This window comes from Cydia splendana, chromosome 20 (assembly GCF_910591565.1).
Source record: "Cydia splendana chromosome 20, ilCydSple1.2, whole genome shotgun sequence".
NCBI classification, from domain to species: domain Eukaryota; kingdom Metazoa; phylum Arthropoda; class Insecta; order Lepidoptera; family Tortricidae; genus Cydia; species Cydia splendana.
In genome coordinates this window covers 12848223-12870867 of record NC_085979.1, presented here as the reverse complement: position 1 = coordinate 12870867, position 22645 = coordinate 12848223, and the positions used below count along the sequence as shown (strand labels likewise).

The 22645-nt window shown below is 38.6% G+C and overlaps 1 protein-coding gene across 1 annotated transcript; it reads left to right on the top strand.

Annotated features, from left to right (window-relative positions):
- The first annotated feature begins 1339 nt into the window (after positions 1-1339).
- On the top strand, positions 1340-22412 carry LOC134800542 (zinc finger protein ZFP2-like). Its single transcript, XM_063773026.1, has 9 exons — positions 1340-1495; positions 2156-2278; positions 4110-5093; positions 5602-5786; positions 7146-7253; positions 8176-8403; positions 16885-16996; positions 21273-21374; positions 22208-22412. The coding sequence occupies exons 1-9, from the start codon at positions 1367-1369 to the stop codon at positions 22394-22396; spliced, it is 2160 nt and encodes a 719-aa protein (XP_063629096.1). The 5' UTR covers positions 1340-1366; the 3' UTR covers positions 22397-22412.
- The last annotated feature ends 233 nt before the right edge of the window (positions 22413-22645 follow it).

Sequence of the window (22645 nt, the reverse complement as noted above, 5' to 3'; positions counted from 1 at the left end):
TTCTTGGATCTGACTAACTGGCTAGTTGTGTTTGCCCGGCTAAAGTTTAGGAAATATGTTTGAGAAATATAACACAATTATAATATTGTATAATAAAAATAAAAAACACTGTTAGGAAATTTTATTAACTTGTACATTAGGCTATTCAAGACTTGTCATTTTGGAAATGTGAAAATACTTTTCTAAAATGATACCTACACTGCGTCTAGTGCTCCATATGAATGCTGACTACATTATTTTCTTTTATTGAACAAACAGGTATGTAAAGCGACTTAAAACTTCTTTTAAAAAGATACATATGTACAGTCAGCAGCAAAAGTTACTAAGCGGGCCAGGTATTCAAAATTACCTTGACACACTCTTATTCTCTTAATAATAAAGTCGCGTCAAGATCATTTTGAACACCTGGCCCGCTTAGTAACTTTTGCTGCTGACTGTACCTGTTTCAGCAAGTATAAACTAGGATTTCCCATAGGTATATATGTGCAGTAGCTGAGAGCATGAAACAAATTAGCCTAAATAATATACTTTCTTGATGACTAACATAAGGACAACGTATACAAGAATAATCTATTCCATCAATATTTAAGCTCTCAATATTTTTGTTACATTTTTAAATAATAAATTTATTTTTCGTCTTGGTTGCGCTGTACACATATATAAACCGCCGTAGGTAAGTATTGTCTGACTGAACTTCTGAAGAGAAACTACCTACTATGAACGCCTCATATTGAGCGAGATTTAATCCTGCAACAAACATATGTAAGGATTAGGTAATGTTGCGAAAGAACGGCGATATAATCAAAGTTCTTAATACTGTTTTAAAAGTTTACCTTTGTAAATTATGTAGTCGAATCAGTCGCTGAAAATAGTAAGATATGTGGGCCTATGGACGGTTTCCAGGACACAATGTGTGGTCTTATTGGATAGATTTAGGCATACGTTTTAATTTTATTTATGCCTTTTAACCCTAAAACAAAAAAAACTGCACATAATCTTACAAGTTCCCAAGTTCTTCCCATGTTCTTCCAGTACTTGTCATAACCTAAAATTTTAGTAATGTTTACTATGAACGAGTATGATTATACATTGCAGGCTTAGCTTTGCTTAAGGTAATGCACAATCTTATTAAATATCAGAAAATATCACAGGTCACAGCAGAAATATCTCTTGAAATAAAAACGATTCAGAATGTCAACAAACAAGTTGGCCACAGATAAAACACAGACGACACGCGATTTTGGAATTATTCGAACATAGTGTTGCTAGCCCGCGATTTTTCAAATTTGCCGCCTTTTTCTACTGACAAGATTTGCTTGACGCAGTATAGTTGTTGTTTATTTGCAAAACAAAGGAAAGGAAAATCATGTGTGATATAAAACTGGAGCTCGAAGATTTAGAAATATGCCGCGGCTGCCTCAGTTCAAATAGGAGGCTCTCATTTGTGGAAACCGCTGTGTATCAACCTCTTTTGACTGAAGAGCAAATTCACGAAGTGAGTAATATCTTTCATACTGTGGGAGGATGATTTAAAGCTATCCTTTACTGGAATCCTATCCTTTCGTTCTGTGACATGAAAAAAATCGACTCGCTTCTTTACATAGTTGATGGGAACGTTGTTTATGAGCTACTCTTGGTCAGGGATCCCAGTCTCCCAGTCTCTAGTTCTGAGATAAAAATCTTAATATGTGTATAATGTTTTTTTTCTCAAACGGGTCCTGTCGGGTTGGTCAATGACACCTCCTAACTCATGAGGCCCTGGTACTTATTCCTTGCAAAATTCAATTTTTAGACAGTTTTTTTCTCGATTTTAGCCACCTTAGCGTATGGATATTTAATTGCAAGTTTGAGAAAAGCACTATACAAATCTCAGGGAGGGAACGGGGCCTGCAACATTATAATGCTTTTATTTAACTTGCAATGTTTGTATGTTCAGTTGAAATCTTACAAATTAGACCCACTTCCCTTTATTTGATTGATCTGAAACTTTATACACACATGTCTCAATGCAATATTATGGTACAATCAAACTGATTCAATGAAGGAAACTGGAAGTGGCCGTAATAACTCTGTAATAAAAAAAAATGCAAACTAACTGTGTTATGTGTTGTAAGAATTTTTGTCAAAAAACTTATTAACCATTTTGGTATTTCAGTTGGATCTTACAGAGCATATAGCTTTGTGTTGGGAGTGTATGGCTCTGCTGCGCAAGACATGGGGGTTCCGGGCACAGGTGCAGAAAGCACACACAATTCTGCAAGACTCCTTACAACTTTTAGTAAGTAACTACATCTATGATTTGTTCAAATGCTAGTAATACCATATATGCTTTCATTAGCAGGTGCTACTTAGTCTTCCTATGATGGGCCAATTTGTTTAAAGTGAACACTTCATAACATTTTAGTTTGTTACAAGAATCATGAGGTCTTACAAAACCTAATAGGAGATACAAAGTGTCTCAAAAATTCCTTTTTTTTTTTATTCTGTTACCGTCATACAAAAACTGAAAACTAGTAACAGAAGGAAGAAATATGTAGATTGGAAAACTTTTATATTGTATAAATAAAATAAAATAGCCTTTTATTTCGACCTTAAATTTTTTTATTATACAGTTTTGTCACGTTATTGAGTATTTGTCAAAATAGTGTAATTAGTCAAACATATTACATTAAAATTCTTTAGATTAAAGTTGATTGTCATTTTTTTTGTTAGAGTTGACATCGGTCGACTTGCCTCCCGGCATAGGCCTCCCCTAAGATCTTCCATTCCTCTCTGTTAGTTGCTCTTCTTGTCCATGTCCACGTTGGTCAGGTCTGCCTCTTTTCCTTTTCCCGTCTTTAGGAGTCTTCCACGTTTGGCAACCATATGTCATGCTAGGGAGGATGCAAGAGTTGAACAGTTTACTTTTGCATTTTAGTGGGATTTCCGGATTCTTCATAACCTCTTTCCATGACCAGTATTTTTTCCATGCAATACACACTCTGTTTTCTGTTTCCTTGTCATTCTGGTGTTCTGGAGAAATTATTTGCCCCAAATATGTGTATTCGTTTACATATTCTATTATGTTGTTGTTTATTGACATTTAAATTTTTTGTCTGTTTGTCATAAGTTTAGTTTTTTCGGTGTTGATTTCTAGTCCCACTTTCCTGCTTTCATAAGAAAGTTGATGTAGCATTTCTTGCAAGTCATCTGTGTTTTTTGTTTTTGATTTTTGTGTTTTATATTGTATAATAAAAAAAAATGAAATCTACATTTTATTAGTTTGAGTAGTAATATAATAACATATAAATCTCTTACACATAAAAAAAAACAACGCGTTAGCACTCCGGGAGTGCCGACAGAAGTGAAAACTCAACGACTAGTCCAAAATGTCTGCAGCACTATGTATAATTGACCCATCCTCCTTTCTATTGAAAAACTTTAGTTCCGAAATTGCTGGCCAGTGAGCTTAAATTTGTAGCGTTAATTGTTTAAAATTCGAATAGAAATTGTAAAGTTACCTTGCAGACCTCGCATCTAAATATATTTGGTCATGATATTTTGAGTTTTATTCACCAGTACTAGAGTTCACTTTTATTAGCGATTTCATCAAGATGTAGCTTTATTGAATTATATTGGAGTGATATAAAGTTATGTAACTGTGAGATCCTCGTATTTCAGCCTGTACAAGATTAGAACATTGAGCTTTATTGCTTAATATAAAAGTCCAGTATTAAATAATTGACCTGATTATAATACGTTATGACTAAAGTTCTTTGGTGAATAACATTGTCCGTCAGCGCGTTACGCGTTACGCTGTCTCGAGTTTATCATTTTTTCCCCACCTCAAAAAGTGCTCAGCGCCGCTAAAGAAGTTTTCACTTCAAAAATCTGTAGTGTACAATACAATACAAAAATTGTCAGTCACAATTATTATGACCCAAACAATCAGAATAATTGTAATGTAAATACTACCTGCTGAAAATTTCTTTAATAACTATAAAGATAAAAGGACTGATGTTGTACAATTGTTTTAAGTATCAGGAAAGTCCATGTTTGGCCCATCAGGATGTTTGTTAACTTATTTTTCACAGAGAATCTCCTGAAACTTATTACTTTTATCATTTCAGCCAGCAAAACCTACTTTGTCTTCTCTTTCTTTCCATCAAAACTTTGAATATGATGCTGTTTTTGAAGAAAGCACATCCCATGAAGTACCATTATTTGATGAAACACCGAGCTCAACTGTACACCGTGATAAAGTGATTGTACCCACAAAATACAAAACTAAGCTAACAAAAACTGAAATAACAAATATGAAAACTGTTAAAGTTGTTTTACACGATATTTTTAAAAATAATATTAAATCTGAACACCCCAGTGATGATAATGAGAGTTTTGGAGCTGATGATACCTACTGTTCATCTGAAGAAATTACAGAAACAAAAAACGATACCAGAGAAATTTTCTCAGTAGTGAAACAACCAAATTTACAAAAGGGACCAAAGATAACTAGAGAAATAATTACAACTCCTGCAATACTGAAACAGGGTCGGAAATCACAGAAAATAATTGACACCAAACAGGTTGCACCAAAAAGGAGAAAAGTTGATACAGCACTAAAACTTCCCATAAAAATTGTAAAACACAATTCAATGGATGGTAAAAACCAATGTGAAATTAAAGCCTTAGAATCTTTAAACATTGATACTAAAATAAAATCAGAAGTAAAAGAGAATGATATTTATTCAGACGATGAGGATGACAAAGCTGATTTAAATTATAGTGAATTTGAAACACAAGCAAGAAAAGAAAAGCAATCAAAGCTACACACAGATATCAAAGTAAACAGCCATAATGAACAGAAAAAAACACAAAGAAGGAGGAAAGAAGGTATAAAATTCAAGGTAGTAAATACTAGATTTAGAAAGATTGAACAGATTTTGCCATATTTTCAAGAAATCGAAATGAATGAGCAAGATTTAAAGAGCACCTTAGAAAAATATGATGCAATTGTTGATAAACGCAAAATCCATAAATGTAATATATGCGGTGTGACGTATCAGCTTCACATACACTTAAATGGACATGCATTACAAAGACATAGAAAAACTGTGAGTATCGACTTTAGATTCTTTTTTATGGTTCCGTACCTTAGTGCATTGCGGCCGAGGCACGTCTATACGGGCCGTTTAGTGCGCGAAGAAATTGCCTCGCACGTGTGCTCGCTCTGTGTGGACCCGGCTAATCAGCCAAAAACAAACCCTTAGGGCTGATTTAGACGATTCGAGAACTCGCATGCGAGTTTCATACCATTGCAGGTATTGCTAAATAAGCTAAATGCTAAATCAGCCCTTAGACGGCGCGCGAACTCGCATGCGATTTTATACACTGGCGGGCTGTTGGTTACGTCTAATTCAACCGACCGATCAAAAACCGCAATGTAATGAAACTCATGCGACTTCTCCCACCGTCTAAATGAGTCCTTATCATATCACTTTCACTATTGATTTTAATTCAAATGCCATTTTTTGCATGGTGAGCCTTAGGAGGGTATGACTTGACCAATAGTAACGCTGGATGGTGAACAAGACAGATTTCTAACTTCCCAACCTGTTTTAGCATCCTGAATACTTAATAAATGGAATTTTCCACAACCCAGCCCCAGTGTTGCCGCAAAAGTCCGTCTGGCGTTGCGGCGTTTGCGCCAGAATGATGCGGAGAGAGCATATAGTCGCACATATGAATGAATTCCATTTACGTCGATATTTGTGCAATGGGTGTGGTTGGAGCCTGAGGCCTTTTTGGTAAGTTATTAGTTTTTTTTTTCACGACCATTGATAATTTGAACTAGGACGACTTACCTTTGGACCCTAAAAACGAATCCCGTACCGCATTGAGACTACCATGTTGAACTTAGCGTCGTCTCCTATACGCTGTGGCGTTAACACTGCCTCTGTCCGGATAAACTAGATCCGGGGCTGGTCTACCCAGAAATCCGGTATCCGACTTGACACCGTGGCCATGACGTCGATGGCTGTTGATGTAGTTAAATCAGCAGTGCCAGGTTGAGCCTCGCCGCCTGAAGCTAACTTTGCCGGATCCGGACCCATTGTTGATCTTAACACTTAGCGCGATAATATTGGCTTTCACTAATTTTAGTCCAATTAAACGTCGGGAGGTCACTTCACTTTAGAAGTATGTCGTACTTTAGCGGCTGGGTGACCTATTTGTTATGGAATAATAATCACTTTTTATATTAACTCCGTATATGTATTAAAATAACCAAGTTGATCCTACAATGGTTTAGGCGGGACTGATGGCGTCCCCTCGCTCCGTAAAGCTATTCCTAAAGCTTTTGACTAGTCAGCTAATATATCTCAACTGTTCCTATACTCCCATAGGAAAAATGTATGAAACAGCCAAATTTTTTTTCGCAATATCGGGGTTGGTTCCATAGTAAAAGTTGCTTAGTATGTATAATCCCAAAACCTTTTTTTTAGTCACAGTATACGCCTATCTCCTTCTCCCTGCCCTTATCCCACGTTATGTGGGGTCGGCACAACATGTTTTACTCTTCCATTCTCCTCTGTCTTTCGTCACCTCAGCACTCACTCCTTTCTTTTTCATATCCACACCTCTATCTCATTTCACACAATCCATCTATCGGTTTTTGGGTCTACCATCCGCTCTCCGCCCATCAACATTCATCCCTAACATTCTTTTGCCTATATAGCATTCATCCCTCCTCATTACATGCCCATACCACGCTAACCTACTACTCCTCATCTTGTCCGTTACTGGTGCTACTTTCAAACATTGCACTTTTCACTGAATTATCAATAAAGTTTCAATAACTAGTTGTACCCTGGTTGTTTAAACTCTCTAGTTAACATCTGCAGTTACTTCATACATGGTGGAGACCTCTAACCTTTGATCTTTACATAGTTTAGGCGCGGGAAGTACGCGGAGTTTGTTTAACCCTTTATAAGGCATAAGGATGTCAGGAGTTCTCTAATAAACCTATACTTTGAAATAAAGTTCAATATCAGGTGGGAAATATATTCCCTCTGACTTATAAAGGCTTAAAAATCTTCTACTATAACCTTATGCACTTGCATCAAAATGTACCTACTATTTTGACAGAAAACCTAATCGTATTTCAGGAATGTAGAGGATCGCAGACGACACTGGAAAGAAGTTCACAAACAATTTTTCTGTGACATATGCAAAACACGCAGGAGGTCAAAGAAGTTGATGGAATTTCATATTGAGTAAGAACACCTTTTTTACAAGCTTTTTTGGACGCCAATGACCGATATATCCGCACCGCAGGTTCAACGCCAAAGACCGATTAATCGGTCACAGACCACAGAGCAACATAGACCTACGTGCGTATGCATAAAGTTCTATTTCAGTTTTGACACCGGTGACGTGGCGTCCGAGTGACTGCTTTTGTGTTTGACATGGCGTTGAAAAGGTTAACTTGCAATTTTGTTTGTTACAAGCTTTTATTTAATTTCCAATGTAAGGTAAACGTACTGGTGCTCGACGCGGTCCCAGTACATGTCATCTTGAAACTTAAGTCATTGTCAATAGGGGTGACAGCAAGATGTCATTTATTGGGCATTAGCATGTCGAGCACTACGTTTACCTTATGTTTGCACGGGTCGAATCTTGAATGTTAAATACTCACTTGCCAGTTTCCGATGAAGCTGAAAATTTGCATGCATATGTAAGTTGTATGACAATGCAATATTATGGTACCATCGAGCTGATCTGATGATAGAGACTAGTGGCCAAAGGAACTCTGTGATAGAACGTAACCTGATTGTGTTTGTTAGAATTGTCTCAACAAGTATTAGTTGCCTGTTATATGCTGCTTGTTCTTTATTTTTATATTCGTATTGTTATTGTTTCTATTTTTTGTCAACATGTGTGTATTGTGGCAAACGAATAAATGGTTTATCTATCTGTCTATCTATCTACCATTAAACGAGCAATTTATATTTCGGGGATTTCGGAAACGGCGTTAACGATTTCGATGAAAATTGGTATATCGTCGTTGCGCTTGCCAAATCTTATACGTGCGAGATCTTAATCAAATAAATTTTGTTGCTAGGTAACTAGTAGGTTGCTGAGACGTAATATGTGGATGAACCCAAAACCCATTTTTGCCAAACAACTTACTTGCAGAGAATCTCACGTGCCACCAAACCAACGCCGCCATCGCCAGCACCAATGCCCCCACTGCCCGAACACATACCGAGACCGCCAGGCCCTATCCGAGCACGACAGGGAAGCCCACAAGCCGCAGACGCCGGTCGAGTTGCGGTACTGCGTGGCGTGTGACGTCACCCTTAAGACTCCCTACTACTTAGAGGTTCACTTCCGAAATTATCACTCAGGGATACCTAGAAAGACGTAAGTAGGCGAACTATAGTTCGTTTTTTTTAGCATTAAAGGCTGATTTAGACGGCGCGCGAACTCGCATGCGATTTTAGTTAGGTACATTGTGGACTATTGGTTACGTCCAATTCAACCGACCGATCAAAACCCGCAATGTAATGCAACTCGCATGAGAGTTCTCGCATCGTCTAAATGAGCCCTTAGAAAAAAGGTAACAATCTTGGTGTCCTTTAGTTGAAAAACACGTTTTAAAAATAAGTCACGGCAAATATGTAACAATTATGAATCTAATACGATTATTTATTATATTCATCTGCTTTCATAAGTAATTTTAAAAAAGCGTTTATCAATTAAAAGACATGTCAAGATCGCTTACCTTTTATTTTTGATAACTTGTCAAAACACAGTGTAAGAGCCACTTGCACCATTCACTAACCCGGAGTTAACCGGTTAAACCTGCAGTTACCATGGTTACCAGTACAAATTGACTCTGGGTTGACGGTTTAACTGGTTAGCCCCAGCTTAGTGGGTTGGTGCAAGTGGCGCTAAGGCACAGTATGTATCAGTTACTATGGTTTACGATAGGCGCTAGTGCTGCACTCTGGCGGCAGAACATTGCAGTAATACCCCCTATTTAATAGTACATTATTGTCGAGGCTCGGAAGTAGCTACTTGCAGGCTGAGGATTCGTTTTAAACGGACGACCTTGGGAGTCCGTTTAATTGAATCCGAAGCCAGCAAGTAGCCTTCCAGCCGAGTCATATATAGTGCTTTTCTCAAAAATGGTGCAAGAAATATAAATATCATAGAAATATTTTACAAAAGCAACGTTCTTACGTATATATTTTAACAGAAAAAAGTAGAAACAATTGAAAAAATTAGCTTTGCCGCCTTTTTATTTTTTTAATAAAAAAATAGAAGTGTATTTTTCTGGCGAAAATACGCCAACCTATTTGAGATAGCTAAATAGTCGCGGTACTAATCATCTGTTTGGCTGTTTAATGGGCCTGTGCCTTCATTTGAGATGGCCATTTCAACTTTTAAAAAGTTTGGAACTCAACAAATAATGGAATTTGTATGCAACATTGCAGTCCCAAAATCGAGACTGCAATGTTTTTAACTTTTTAATTTTTGACTGACCATAAACTACGCGCTTCGCGACCTATTTTTTAAACGGCAAAGTCGACTTTGCCGTCCATTTTTGAGAAAAATATTTTCGAGCGATGGGGCTTTATTATGCACCATGGTTCGCAATAAAGGATTCTATTCCATTCTATCCATACCTTAGGCCTATACTGGGGTAGAAGGCGACACCTTTTGATATTTAACAAATTTAGCACATATCAGTGAAAGAACAAGAATCCACAATCCGCCTCTATACTAAATTCTCTTTGACTTCAATTAGCCTCAAGGAAAACACACTTTTTTCGTAGAGTTCTACTCTATTCTTCCTGAGCATATTTTCACTGAATAAATCGATTGTACTGTTTGCTGTGGTTTTTCTGTACCTATTTCATTGCATTTTGAAAGGCACTATACAAGCTTGCTTCGGCTACAGAATAAATAATAGTACTACCGACACTACCGTACAGAAAGGAAACTTCCTACAAAAGCGAAGTTTGGCAGCGGTTCAGCGCATGTGACACCCTTAATATAGCAACGTCCATAGACTACGAAAACCACTTCGTGTTCCTTGTTAGTCTCCATAGGCTACGGTGGCCAAAATCGAGAAAATAACTGTCTAAAAATTGAATTTAGCGCGGAGCAAGTACCAGGGCCTCATGAGTTACGAGAAGGTGTCGTTGACCAACGCGGCGGCCGGGGCGCGTACCAGTATGAAGGTATCGCAGCTGGTCGCGTATCTTAGCTGTATAGTAGAGAAAGGAAACTTCCTACAAAAACGAAGTTTGACAGCGGTTCAGGGACGTATCAATTCAATATATTTATTTCAGACTGCATAGGTCCATAAAATTGTTAGTATTACAAGTACTTACATTTAAGAGTTAGTGCCTACATACTAAACATACATTAAAATAATTAATAATTATTATAATATCCACGACACAAAACTAATTAACATGTAATAATAATATATCAAAATTAAAAATAAAATCAAAATTAAACAATTAAATTCCTAATTATTTTACATTAAAAATGAGAGGTCTGTCGCCTGTATGCAAATAGTTCCAATGCCTCATAACAGGGCACTCACACTTTTCAATAACAGCACTCAGGAGGCTATTGGTACTCTCTCGCACTCTGCGCATCAGGGAGGCAACACGTTTCCGCAGTATCGTATTAAAGCCATCCGTGTTAGCCTCTAGAAACATGCGCGACGCACTGCACCAGCGAGGCAGCCCCAACAGCATCCTGAGGGCGTTATTGTACTGGACTCTTAGACTATTGATGGTTTTTCGAGTGTAGTTGGTCCATAGGCTGCAGGTGTAAAAGGTTTGGCAATACGCTTTAAACAATGTGATTTTTACGTCACGTGAGCACCTAGCAAACCTACGAACCAACATATTAGCTCTCATCGCCATAGCCCTTCGTTCACGTTCGATGTCCGCGTCATCGGAGAGGCTCTCGGTAACCCAGTGACCAAGGTACATGAACTCGGTGACCTTTTTCAAGGGGACTCCAAGCAGTTTTACTGGTGGCACTGCTCTCAGTTTTCTAGTTCCAGCCTTGAAAACGAGAAGTTCACTTTTCTTAACATTGTACCTTAGTCCATGGGCCGCCGCGTACCCCTCACAGATATCCACTAACATCTGAAGAGCCCTTACCGAGGGACACAGCAGCACCACTGATAACTGGCGTAACTGATATTATTAACGAACTTTCCATCTATAGAACAGCCTACGCCGGCACTGCTGAGCTCCTCGAGAAGGTCGTTTACATATAGGTTGAAAAGTCGAGGAGAGGACAGCCCCCCCTGCCTCACCCCGCATTCCAGCCCATACTCCTCAGAAAGAGAACCAGCCCACCTAACCATATTCGTTTGATTTGTGTACCAAAAGCGAAACAATTTTATAATTTCTTTAGGTATGCTGGTTCTACTATTCATCTTTGCCCACAGTACATCATACGACACGAGGTCGAATGCCTTCGACAGGTCCAAAAAACAGGCGTAGATGGGAGTGTTTCTAGTCACATAATACTGAACGGTATGCTTTAGTCGAAGTATTGCTGTTTCAGTTGAGAGCCCAGGTCTAAAACCAAACTGAGCTTCATTTAGCGCAATATGTTTACTTATACATCGATCAAGCAAACCGTCCAGCACCTTTGAGATGACACTTGCCAGGGATATTGGTCTATAATTGTTCCTGTCGGAGGCATCCGCTGTTTTACTTTTAGCAATAGGCACCACCACTGTCTTTAGGAGATCTCTTGGAAGGTACCCGTGCCCTATACGTACATTAAAAAACAAAGCAAGCACCCTAGGTAAGTGGACCCCCGCATGCTGCAGATGTTCGATGCTGAGGTCGTCATGACCCGGTGACTTACCACGTTTCATATGTTTGATTAGCTCATGCACATTCTTCGCTGTAAAACGTACAATTTCACCATCAAGTCGCACCTCCTCATCAAACATCTGCCGGGAAGGTCCTAGAGGCGACTCAACTTTAAACTGTTTAGCAAACAGTTTAGCAATCTGCTCCGGTTCACACACGCCGTCCACGCTCGCAGGTACCCGCGGGGGTCCCTCCAGGTTCTTAGTGTGCTTCCAGAAGCGCTTGAAGTCCTTTGCTTTATGGCGAGCTGCTAACATATCCATTTTTATTTGTTCCTCGTTATCTTGACACCATTTCAGCTTGGACTTGAAGCGCCTCCTGGAATCACACATCCTAGAATAGGCCTCGCCGCTAGACGGTTTACCCTGTGAGAGCCACACTCGAAAACACAACCTAGCCTCCTGGTGTAATTCCCTAACATGTCGGTTCCATCCAATTATACGTCGTTTTTTAGCATAATCATTATTTATTTCATGACAACAAGCGGCAGACTCTCGTAGAATATTAATTATTGTAATATATAAATTGTCAATAATTGTTCTATGTTCTATACAATTACATATATTATCAGCACAATGTCTTAATTCTATAGGGAAGTCAATATTTCTTAGTCTACATGTACATAATTCATTATATTTTATAATTTGATCAGCGCTCCTGTCACCCCATTTTACTTTGTTAAAAGAAGCTTTAGTACTATTACAGACATATTTAACAGAAATACTACCGAGGTTAAATTTTACAACTAAAGGTAAGTGATCTGACCAGTACACATCATAACGTATGTTAACAAACGAAATTGACTTCCACGCAGCTTCTGTGACCAAACAATGATCTAACCAACGCTTGCAGTTACTATGACTATCACTAATATATGTATGCGCGGCCGACGTCACACCCAGTTTAAGGACATCCGCACAGCGCCATTCCCGTTCGTCACAAAAACTAAGCAGTTCTCTATAGAAAAGTTCACCTGGATGTGCATTAAAGTCTCCCAACATAATAGCCGACTCAATTTCATAGCTTTCTATGACCGCGTGTATCTCACTCAAAACCTCGATAAACTCCGTAAGATTTTCCGCACTGTCCGTAGGCATGTACGAGGGGTGTTCAAAATATTCTCGGTATGAGAATGAAAACAAACAAGTACGAAAAGTTTGATATTTTTATTTTTCAATATACTCCCCCCCTATGTTCATACACTTAAGAGATCGATCAATTATTTTTTTTAATCCCTCATAAAAATATTTTTTATCTTTGGTGTAAAAATGCTCCTCCACTGCCGCCTTCAATGCTTCATCGTCAGAAAATTTATTTCCACGCAGATCCTTTTTAAGATTGGGGAACAAAAAGAAGTCGCTGGGGGCTAAGTCCGGGCTATACGGTGGGTGAGTAACAGTTTCAAACCCACATTCAACAATAGCTGCCTTGGCAATATGAGCAGTATGGACGGGGGCGTTATCATGCAGAAGCAGAACACCTTTGGTTAACTTTCCTCGCCTCTTTTCTTTGATTGCATCCTTTAACTGACGTAGAATATTAGCGTAGTACTGTCCTGTGATACTGACACCTTTTTCTTTATAGTCGATTAGTAATACTCCTTCACAATCCCAAAATATCGTGGCCATGACCTTGCCAGCTGAAGGCATGACCTTGAATTTCTTGGGATGAGCTGAACCCTTAATGTGCCACTGCATGGACTCTTGTTTACTCTCTGGGTCATAATGATGAACCCAGGTTTCATCTCCAGTAACTATTCTTTGCAGCACCTCATCAGGATTTTCACCGCACAGGTCAATAAAATCGGAACAACAAGCAACACGCATGTCTTTTTGAAGCCGAGTCAGCATTCGCGGAACCCATCTTGCACTTACTTTTGACATATTAAGATGGTCATGGATAATATCATGTACGGTACCAATAGAGAGATTGGTTACTTGAGCTATAGATTTTACTTTCACTCGACCATCTTCTAATATAAGTTTTTCCACTTTATCTATATTTTCTTGTGAAGTAGCTACTACAGGCCGGCCAGGTCTAGGGTCATCTTCAATACTCTCCCTTCCACGTTTAAACTCGCTTGACCACTTTTGAATGGTAGATAAAGAAGGAGCAGACTCGCGGTAAACACAATCCATTTCCTCTTTTATGGTTTTTTGATTTTTACCCTGTTTTGTCAAGAATTTTATGACGCATCGATGTTCTAATTTTGTTAACATGTCAATTCGCACATGATGTCCGTGTTTGTTCAGCAATTGCAGAAAAACAAAAGAACATCTCGGTTCGAATTATACTTTTTTTTAATGTCAACGAATAAACCTTAGCGGCCAGTAACGAAAGAAATTTTAGAAGAGGTTGTAAGATATCAATACCGAGAATATTTTGAACGCCCCTCGTACACTGAAAATACTAACGAACTTGCACCCCCAACACTCACTATTATAGCTGCCAATCTGGTACTCTTACACGGAACGACGCTGACTGAAGAGAATGTGTTCTTCTTCCACATCAAGGCCACTCCTCCAAAAGGTCTGCCGCGCAGAATACCGGCTGTCGTATCAACAGCTGACTTACTTGTGTACTCGAAGTCCATATCTATAGTTCCTATAAAACTAATGGTGTGAGGCAGCACCCAAGTTTCTTGCAGCGCAATTACATGAGCTGTTTTGCATAATGCTCTAATCCCCTCTATTGACCTTGATGCTGACTTACAATTAAAAGTTACAAAATTGATATCTCCCATTAATGTGATATAATTAAGTTAGCCTCTGTTTTTTCCTTGCTAGGAGAACTATCGTTAAAGTTGACAAAACGACGAAAAGTAATCCCCTCTGGCCACAGATTCTCATCTAAAAACATATTTAATTTATCTTTAGGTACAAAAACTTTGTACGCCTTATATGTTCTTTTAAGTTTCATCTTAATCTCAACTAAGTTAACAGCAACATTTGTTTTGCTCAATATATATTCCGAAATATCATAAGGCGATGTCTCCAAGTTCACATTGTTTATAAACAAAGGAATGTTTATTGCCGCCGCCTTAAAATTACCGCTACAGCCCTTTGATTGTCCCTGTATTCCAATAAAACGATTTTTATACCGTTTTCTTTCAATTAATTTAAAATCATCCTTTCTATCAGTCATTTTAAATTCACCACCCTGCCGAGCAACGGCGGCAAACGAGGTATGTTCTATGTGCTCAGTATCCAATGCTGCATTTGTTACGTGAGGTGAAGTTTTAGATTGCTTCGAAGCCGCAATGGTTATTTCTAAAGCCGGCTGCTTCGGAACGCTGACCTGTGCCTGCGTACTCTCCACCTTGTTGTTATTGTCATTCGAGCTCCCCGGCTGAGATGCAGCCGGTTGTGCGAGCGTAATAGCCTTCTGTGGGGTTTGCATGTGCGAAAGAGACGGTGTGTTTGCAGGCTCTAACTGCGCGCATGAAGTTAACGGACTTTTGACGTAATCAGCTGATTTCAAAGGTACCCGCTGCGCTTCATTTTGCTCCACCATATTTATATTTAAAATGCCGAATGGGCCACTATTTGTCTCGTAACTATCTCCAATATTTAGATTATGGTTTCCTCTTCTGTTCGTGTTGACAAAATTAGCATTCTCATAACAATTTATCAGAGACGCTTGCGCGCGAGAGTCGCGTCTAGTGTAATATTTTGCCTATATCACTTTTAGTCTAAGTACATCGCGAACGGTCCAGAACGAAAAATGCCTACTCGTTTTATCTTTACGTTAGCGATGTCGACGGAGCTCCGCTGTCGCGGGGCTCCTATTCTGTGCTGTTTCTGTGCTATTCTGTGCTTGCGCTCGAGAGACTGTTAAGTTCAATTTTCAAATCATTCAACTGTTTAACGGTCGCACATTGATTTTTAACATCTTGTAGCTCATTTTTCAATTGAATTATATCTTTAAGGAGCCTAGATGCGTCCAGATGATCGAACGTGACAGGTGGTAAGCGCCGCAACTCTCGTGCCACAAAAATAGGAAGTTGCTCTGCCGGTGTACTTTTAATGAGAGAAAGAATATCCTCCAGATCCCGCTGCACTTTAAGATCCGATTTGCCTTTTCGCTTTACCTTCTTTTCATTTGTCTGAATAGACCCAAAAAGTAAGTTCTTCGCAGTCTCCACTTCTTGCAAAGAAAAAGTCGTTACACACAACCGTACAATACTATCTTCGCTCATCACATCAGCTTGATTTTGTATAAACGCCAGAACTTCACTAATAACAATGTTACAGCTGCTACACTTTACGAAATTCTCCGCCATTGTTTATCAACAACGCGCGCACAGGGCGGCAACCGATCACACGTACTTCGCTTAGCGATGCGCGCACGAGACTGTATCACGCTGTTCCTTTCTAATGTATGGCACTACCCCTTTCGGCTATTTAGGGCTGTCAAAATTCAAGTCATTATCTTATCTGTGGTCGTGCACGCAAAGGGACGTCAAGTTATGCCAACCCTAATTGCTCGGAGCAATGCTGAACCGAACGGAGCCGAGAATGCCCGAAAGGAGGAGTTTCGCACCCCTGCTTCGGCGTGAAAAGGGCTTTCCACGGCTGTATAGTCACGGACGGTCTAGAACGCAAAATGACTAGTGTAATATTTTGCCTATATCCCTTTTAGTCTACATCGCGAAAGGTCTAGAACGCAAAATTACCACTTTTTTATATCACTAGGGTAGGTTAGGTCGTTAGTTATCTTCAAATGGCCGAAGGCCAAACAGCACAGAATAGGAGCCCCGCGACAGCGGAGCTCCGTCGACATCGCTAACGTAAAGATAAAACGAGTAGGCATTTTTCGTTCTGGACCGTTCGCGATGTACTTAGACTAAAAGTGATATAGGCAAAATATTACACTAGTCATTTTGCGTTCTAGACCATCCACGAATAACCCGCCACAGCCAGCTTGATATCCCTATAATTACCCTCTTCCCGGCTTCTGCAGTAATGTAATATTTTTGTCGCAGATTCCCGTGTCCACAGTGCGGCAAGGTTCTGTTCAAGAAGAGCAATCTCAAGGCTCATCAAAGGCTTTTTCACGGAGGCGTAACCAACCACCGCTGCGATATCTGTGGCAAGGTAACTGCTTAATACCAATAATACCCCGTTTACAAGCCGAAATTAAACACAAAAGCTGTTACGCGGACGCCACGTCACCGAAGTGTCAAAACTCAAATTGAACGTTATGCATATGCACGCAGCTCTATGTTGCTCTGTGGTCTGTGACCGATTAATCAGTCTTTGAACCTGCGGTGCGGATATATCGGTCATTGGCGTCCAAAAGGTTAATATCATACAAGGTGTTTTTAGGGCTCCGTACCCAAAGGGTAAAAATGGGACCCTATTATTAAGACTCCACTGTCCGTCTGTCTGTCTGTCACCGGGCTATCTCATTAACCATGAAAGCTAGACAATTGAAATTTTCACACAGGATGTCCCATACAACCATTTCCAGTCGCCGTTACGACGCGGTGTTGACACATCTTGTGTCGACACCGTCTGTTTCGGTCACAATTCCAGTCGCAGAGTCGTCGCCGTGTCGACACAGTTACCAGAAATGGGGAAGGGTCGACACATGACACAAAGTGACATAAAGTGTGGTCGCCGTGTGCACACATTGTTTCGGGTTTGCGACTACTTTATGCCAAAATCATTCGTTCATTCGTTCATTTTGTTCCTGTCAAATGGAAACTGTCAGATGGAAAAATACTTAAATAAAAATAAGTGACATTAATACGCCATCTCTAAAACGGATTACAAGACGTAATTATATATTGTTTGCATTTATATTACAATATGACTTAAATTATTATAGGGAATTAAACTGCTCGAGTGATTTGATAAACTAAGTGTAATATAATCAACGCGCCACCACTTTGTTTTAGTTTAGCCGGAAATGAAATTGTTTACTTCTCAGTGCCTGTGTTCATAACTATATTATTTGAAGCATTTTTAGTACTTCGATGCGTATACTATACTTAAATAACAGAAATAACGCTTTACATACTACGAAACTTGTTAATTATGATGTATAAATATGGTTTAAGGCTGAGAAATATTGCAGTCACAAAGTAGTTGCAATGTTTCGACTTTGTGTCGACTCTGTGTTGACACATGACACGCGCTGTCAAAAGTAATAACAAAGTTACTGGTATGTTACTGGATTTGCAAAATGGCTCCTTGTGTTGATTTGTTTTCAGATATTCTCAAAGTGTAAAAATGCCGTGGTCAGAGATGGGCATTAATCGATTAACTGTTTATTCGACTAATTAATGGAATAAAAAAAGTTAATTCTCAAATTTTTAACATAGATTGAAATTGAATTAATCTGAATATTAATCGAATAAATTATCGATTAAATCTCGATTGAAAGTTGACAGGGGGCCATTTTTGTACGTAAAAATAATAGAAATGTCTTGCATGCAGATGGTAGCAAAACACTTTGTCATAAAAGTCGAGATGGGTGTCGATATATAGGTTTTAGGGAGTGCCGATTTCGAAAATAATGACCATTTTGGATTCCAAAATGGCGGCCATGCACTATGTCATAAAAGTCGTCATGGGTGTCGTTTTATAGGTTTTAGGGGGCGCAGATTTCGAAAATGATGACCATTTTGGAATCCAAAATGGCGGCCATGCACTATGTCATAAAAGTCGTCATGGGTGTCGTTTTATAGGTTTTGGGGGGCGCAGATTTCGAAATTGATAACATTTTCAATTTAAAAATGGCGGCAATGCACTATGTCATAAAAGTCGTCATGGATATCGTTTTATAGGTTTTAGGGGGCGCAGATTTCGAAAATGATGACTATTTTGGATTCCAAGATGGCGGCCATGCACTATGTCATAAAAGTCGTCATGGATGTCATTTTATAGGTTTTAGGGGGCGCAGATTTCGAAAATGGTGACTATTTTGGATTCCACTTTTATGACAAAATACGTAGCCGCCATCTTGGATTATAAAATGATCATCGTTTTCGAATTCTGCACTCCCTAAAACCAATAAATCGACATCCGTGACGACGCAAGTTATCTTTATTTTTAGATCTAACAAATTGCTACAGAATACAAAGGACAAAAAAGAAGCGAGGAGGTAATGAAACAAGCAAAAATACAGATGATTCCTCGACGCAATTGGGTGATTCTTAAATTGTGTCCAGATTTTTTTTGTCATAAAAGTTTATATTTTTCACATATTACTCTCACAAGTTCCGTGACATTTCGACCTTGTAATTTTTTAAGTAAATGTTTTTGTTTATCTATGAGTATCTCACTAGAATAGTACAATCAAGGTATGTTTATATTTGATGAATGAAATAGTAACGCAAAAAAAAAATATATTTGTGTCTTATATTCCTGCCGAAGACTTTTATTTTACCTTTTCCTTCTACACAAGTTTGGCCAAGTAATAAGAATTTAGGGCTCTCAATTTTATTTTGACTTCTACAACAGTAAAGCTACGAGGCCATGTTTGGTATCGTTTTCGTATAAATTCGCAGTACCAAATTTAGTTAAGGTATCACATTGACACCATTCCGAAGTAAAAACATATAAACTTATTAAAATACTTTCTTTTAAACTCCTCTTCACGCTTAAACTGCTGAACAGTTGTAATTTAAATTTGGTACACATATATTTTGAGTCCCGAGACAGGATATAATAAGTTATCTCAAAAATCATCCTTTAAAGGTGTGAAATGAGGTGTAGGGGGGAATTCAGAATTGACTTCTTGAAGTTAATACTGTTTAAGTTTAGGTTTGAAGTCATGTTTTTTCATCATTTTTAACTAAATCAAAGATGTAGACCATCCCAAATTTCATATAAATCGGTTCAGCGGTTATTGATTTCCCGTACAAATTTCCACGCCACTTTTCACACCTTCAAAAGATGATTTTGGTTATAAGATCTATCCTATGTCCTGTTCCGGGACGCAAACTATTTCTATACCAAATTTCAACGAAATCGGTTCAGCGGTTAAGCGTCAAGAAGAGTTTCAAAAAAACCGGCCAAGTGCGAGTCGGACTCGCGTATTAAGGGTTCCGTACATTAAGTCCGACTCGCGCTTGACTGCACATTTCTAATAGGTTTTCCTGTCATCTATAGGTAAAGAACTATTTTGTGTATTCAGACGGACATACATACAGACGCACGAGTGATCCTATAAGGGTTTCGTTTTTTCCTTTTGAGGTACGGAACCCTAAAAAGATTTATTTTTATTTTGTGGAATGGTGTCAATGTGATATCTTAAATGGATTCAGCACCCCAGATTTATACGAAAACGATACCAAACACGGCCTAGCACCTTCACTGATATAGATATATCAAGATAAAATTGAGAGCCCTAAATAAACTTTCAAGAGCGGATATCTCAAAAACTATTCAACATATCGAAAAAATTGACTGAATAAACTTGTAACAAATTAAATTAACTTTCATTTTGTATAAGTGGCCATGTCGCTGAGATGCATAGTTTCCGAGATATAATCGAAAAACGGGAAAATGGGACCTTCAAAGCCCCCTCTCTCCCCCCCGCTCAAGGGCTACGGCCGGGGACTTTTGATATGTTCACCTCCTAACTTGTCAAACCGAGTTACGGAGTCAAAAATTGTGTTCCGAGCATTTCCCTCTACAACTTTTGGAGCATTCGTTGCCTGACCTAAGTAGCTTATTGAATTTCTTTAAAAACTTTTCTGTAAAAGGTTGACGGGTGTTGGGTGTTTATATGGTTTCGGTCGATTATTATCATTTGCATTGACCATGATGACTTACTAGAATTACGAGCACACGAGACACTAATAGTAGTTTGACAAACCTTGGTTTTCAAGAGGTATTTTATATTGACATTTGCTGTCACAAATTTGCTGTCAGATTTAGTCGCAAACCGCACGCAAAGTGCACACAAATGTGTCGACACCTTGTTACGGAAAAGTGTAGACACGGCGACGACACTTTGTTTCGAAACAATTCTAGACACATTGTGTGGACTCTGTTACGACACATCTGACATTTAGTTACCACTTTGTGATTCTGCGACTGGAATGGTTATATGGGGTATTTCTGTTGTCGCTATAACAAATACTAAAAAGTACGGAACCCTCGGTGGGCGAGTCCGAGTCGCACTTATCCGGTTTTTCCTTTTATTTTTAAACTGCGTTAACTTCGAGTTATGGCTAGGCTAAAAACATTTAAGGAAACTGAATGGCATAGTTAATTTTGTTTATCCTTTTTTTTATTTTTCGTTAATAAGTGATTAATAGCGTTGTTGTAACGCGGACATTATATTTAAATCCACAAAACAATAATTGAAACACCTTATGAAAGATTAATAATATTAACCGAAGTGTTTTCATTTCAGTACATGTGCTCAAGATCAGCGTTGAGACGGCATTTGGATATGCACAATAATATAAAACGTCCGAGCACTCACCCGTGCACCATATGTGGGCGCAAGTTTCAAGTAAGATATCTATCACAGATCCATCTTTCGCCATAGTGATGTGCTTTAATGTCTTTAATCGGAAAATTCATACAAATCGATTGAAGAACCATAAAAATCGGCTTACCCGTTTGGCACCAAAGGAAGTGAACCTTATTACAATAGTATTTTATACAATCGTGATATAATAGAGAGCTTATCAGTAGAGAGTTATATCACTATTGTATACAATACTTTTTCTACGAGTCAACAAAAATAATACTTTTCACCACACCAGCTCGGAAAGGCTTACTTTGCACTTCAAAAACTGATAGCAAAGTTGCATTTTATTCCCATGTGAGGCAAAGTAATCAAATGCAAATTTTGAGTTGTTTTCTTATGTTTGCTGGTAGAATTGACTTTTAAATGATGACTTTGGATGATAAATATTTAATAACATTCATTTGGATTTGATTTGGTTTGATATTTTACATTTAATATTTGCTTCGGGTTGGTGTGGTGAAAAAATTTGTGGTTCACTCGGGGGCAAATTTTGTTTAACCCTCGTGCTTTGAAACCCTCGCAACGCTCAAGATTCCATTTTTCGAACCACTCGCTACGCTCGTGGTTCAATTTTGGAATCTTTTGCTTGCTCGGGTATCAATATTAGCACGAGTTAAACAACAACTTTGCCCCCTTGTAAAACAAATAACTATTATAATTTAGCAAGTTCCCTAAATGGCATAACTATCCGTTGTGGTGACTACATACATAAGACTGATAAACACATTACCTAATAAGGCTATAACACGTTGCGCTATAGGATAAATAGGCCTCTTAATCATAATATTAACTTGCAGCATTGTTATTTTCAGGGCACCCATCACCTACAGCGCCACATGTACACGCACACAGGCGAACGACCGTACAAATGTACAGAATGCGAGTCCGCGTTCACGCAGCCCTATACGCTGCAAATGCATCTGGCCAAGCAGCATAAAGTGGACGCCAAGGTGGGGTACGATGGAACGGTTGTACCGGCGACGAAGACAAAAACTGTGTAGAACGACTAAACATGAATAAACTGAAATGAATGTCATATACTTAGAAAAAGCATACATGAATAAAAAAAAATCTAAGTTGTTTTATTGTTTTGTTTTTATATGTTCTTTATTTTAAAATATATATACAATATACAAAGTAATATGCTGTACATTAAACCAAGCACTTACAAATCACGGATACACAAAATTACTTTCTCAGGCTAAACACCTATAAAAGTTTATAACATACATTTTTGGATATATTTGTTT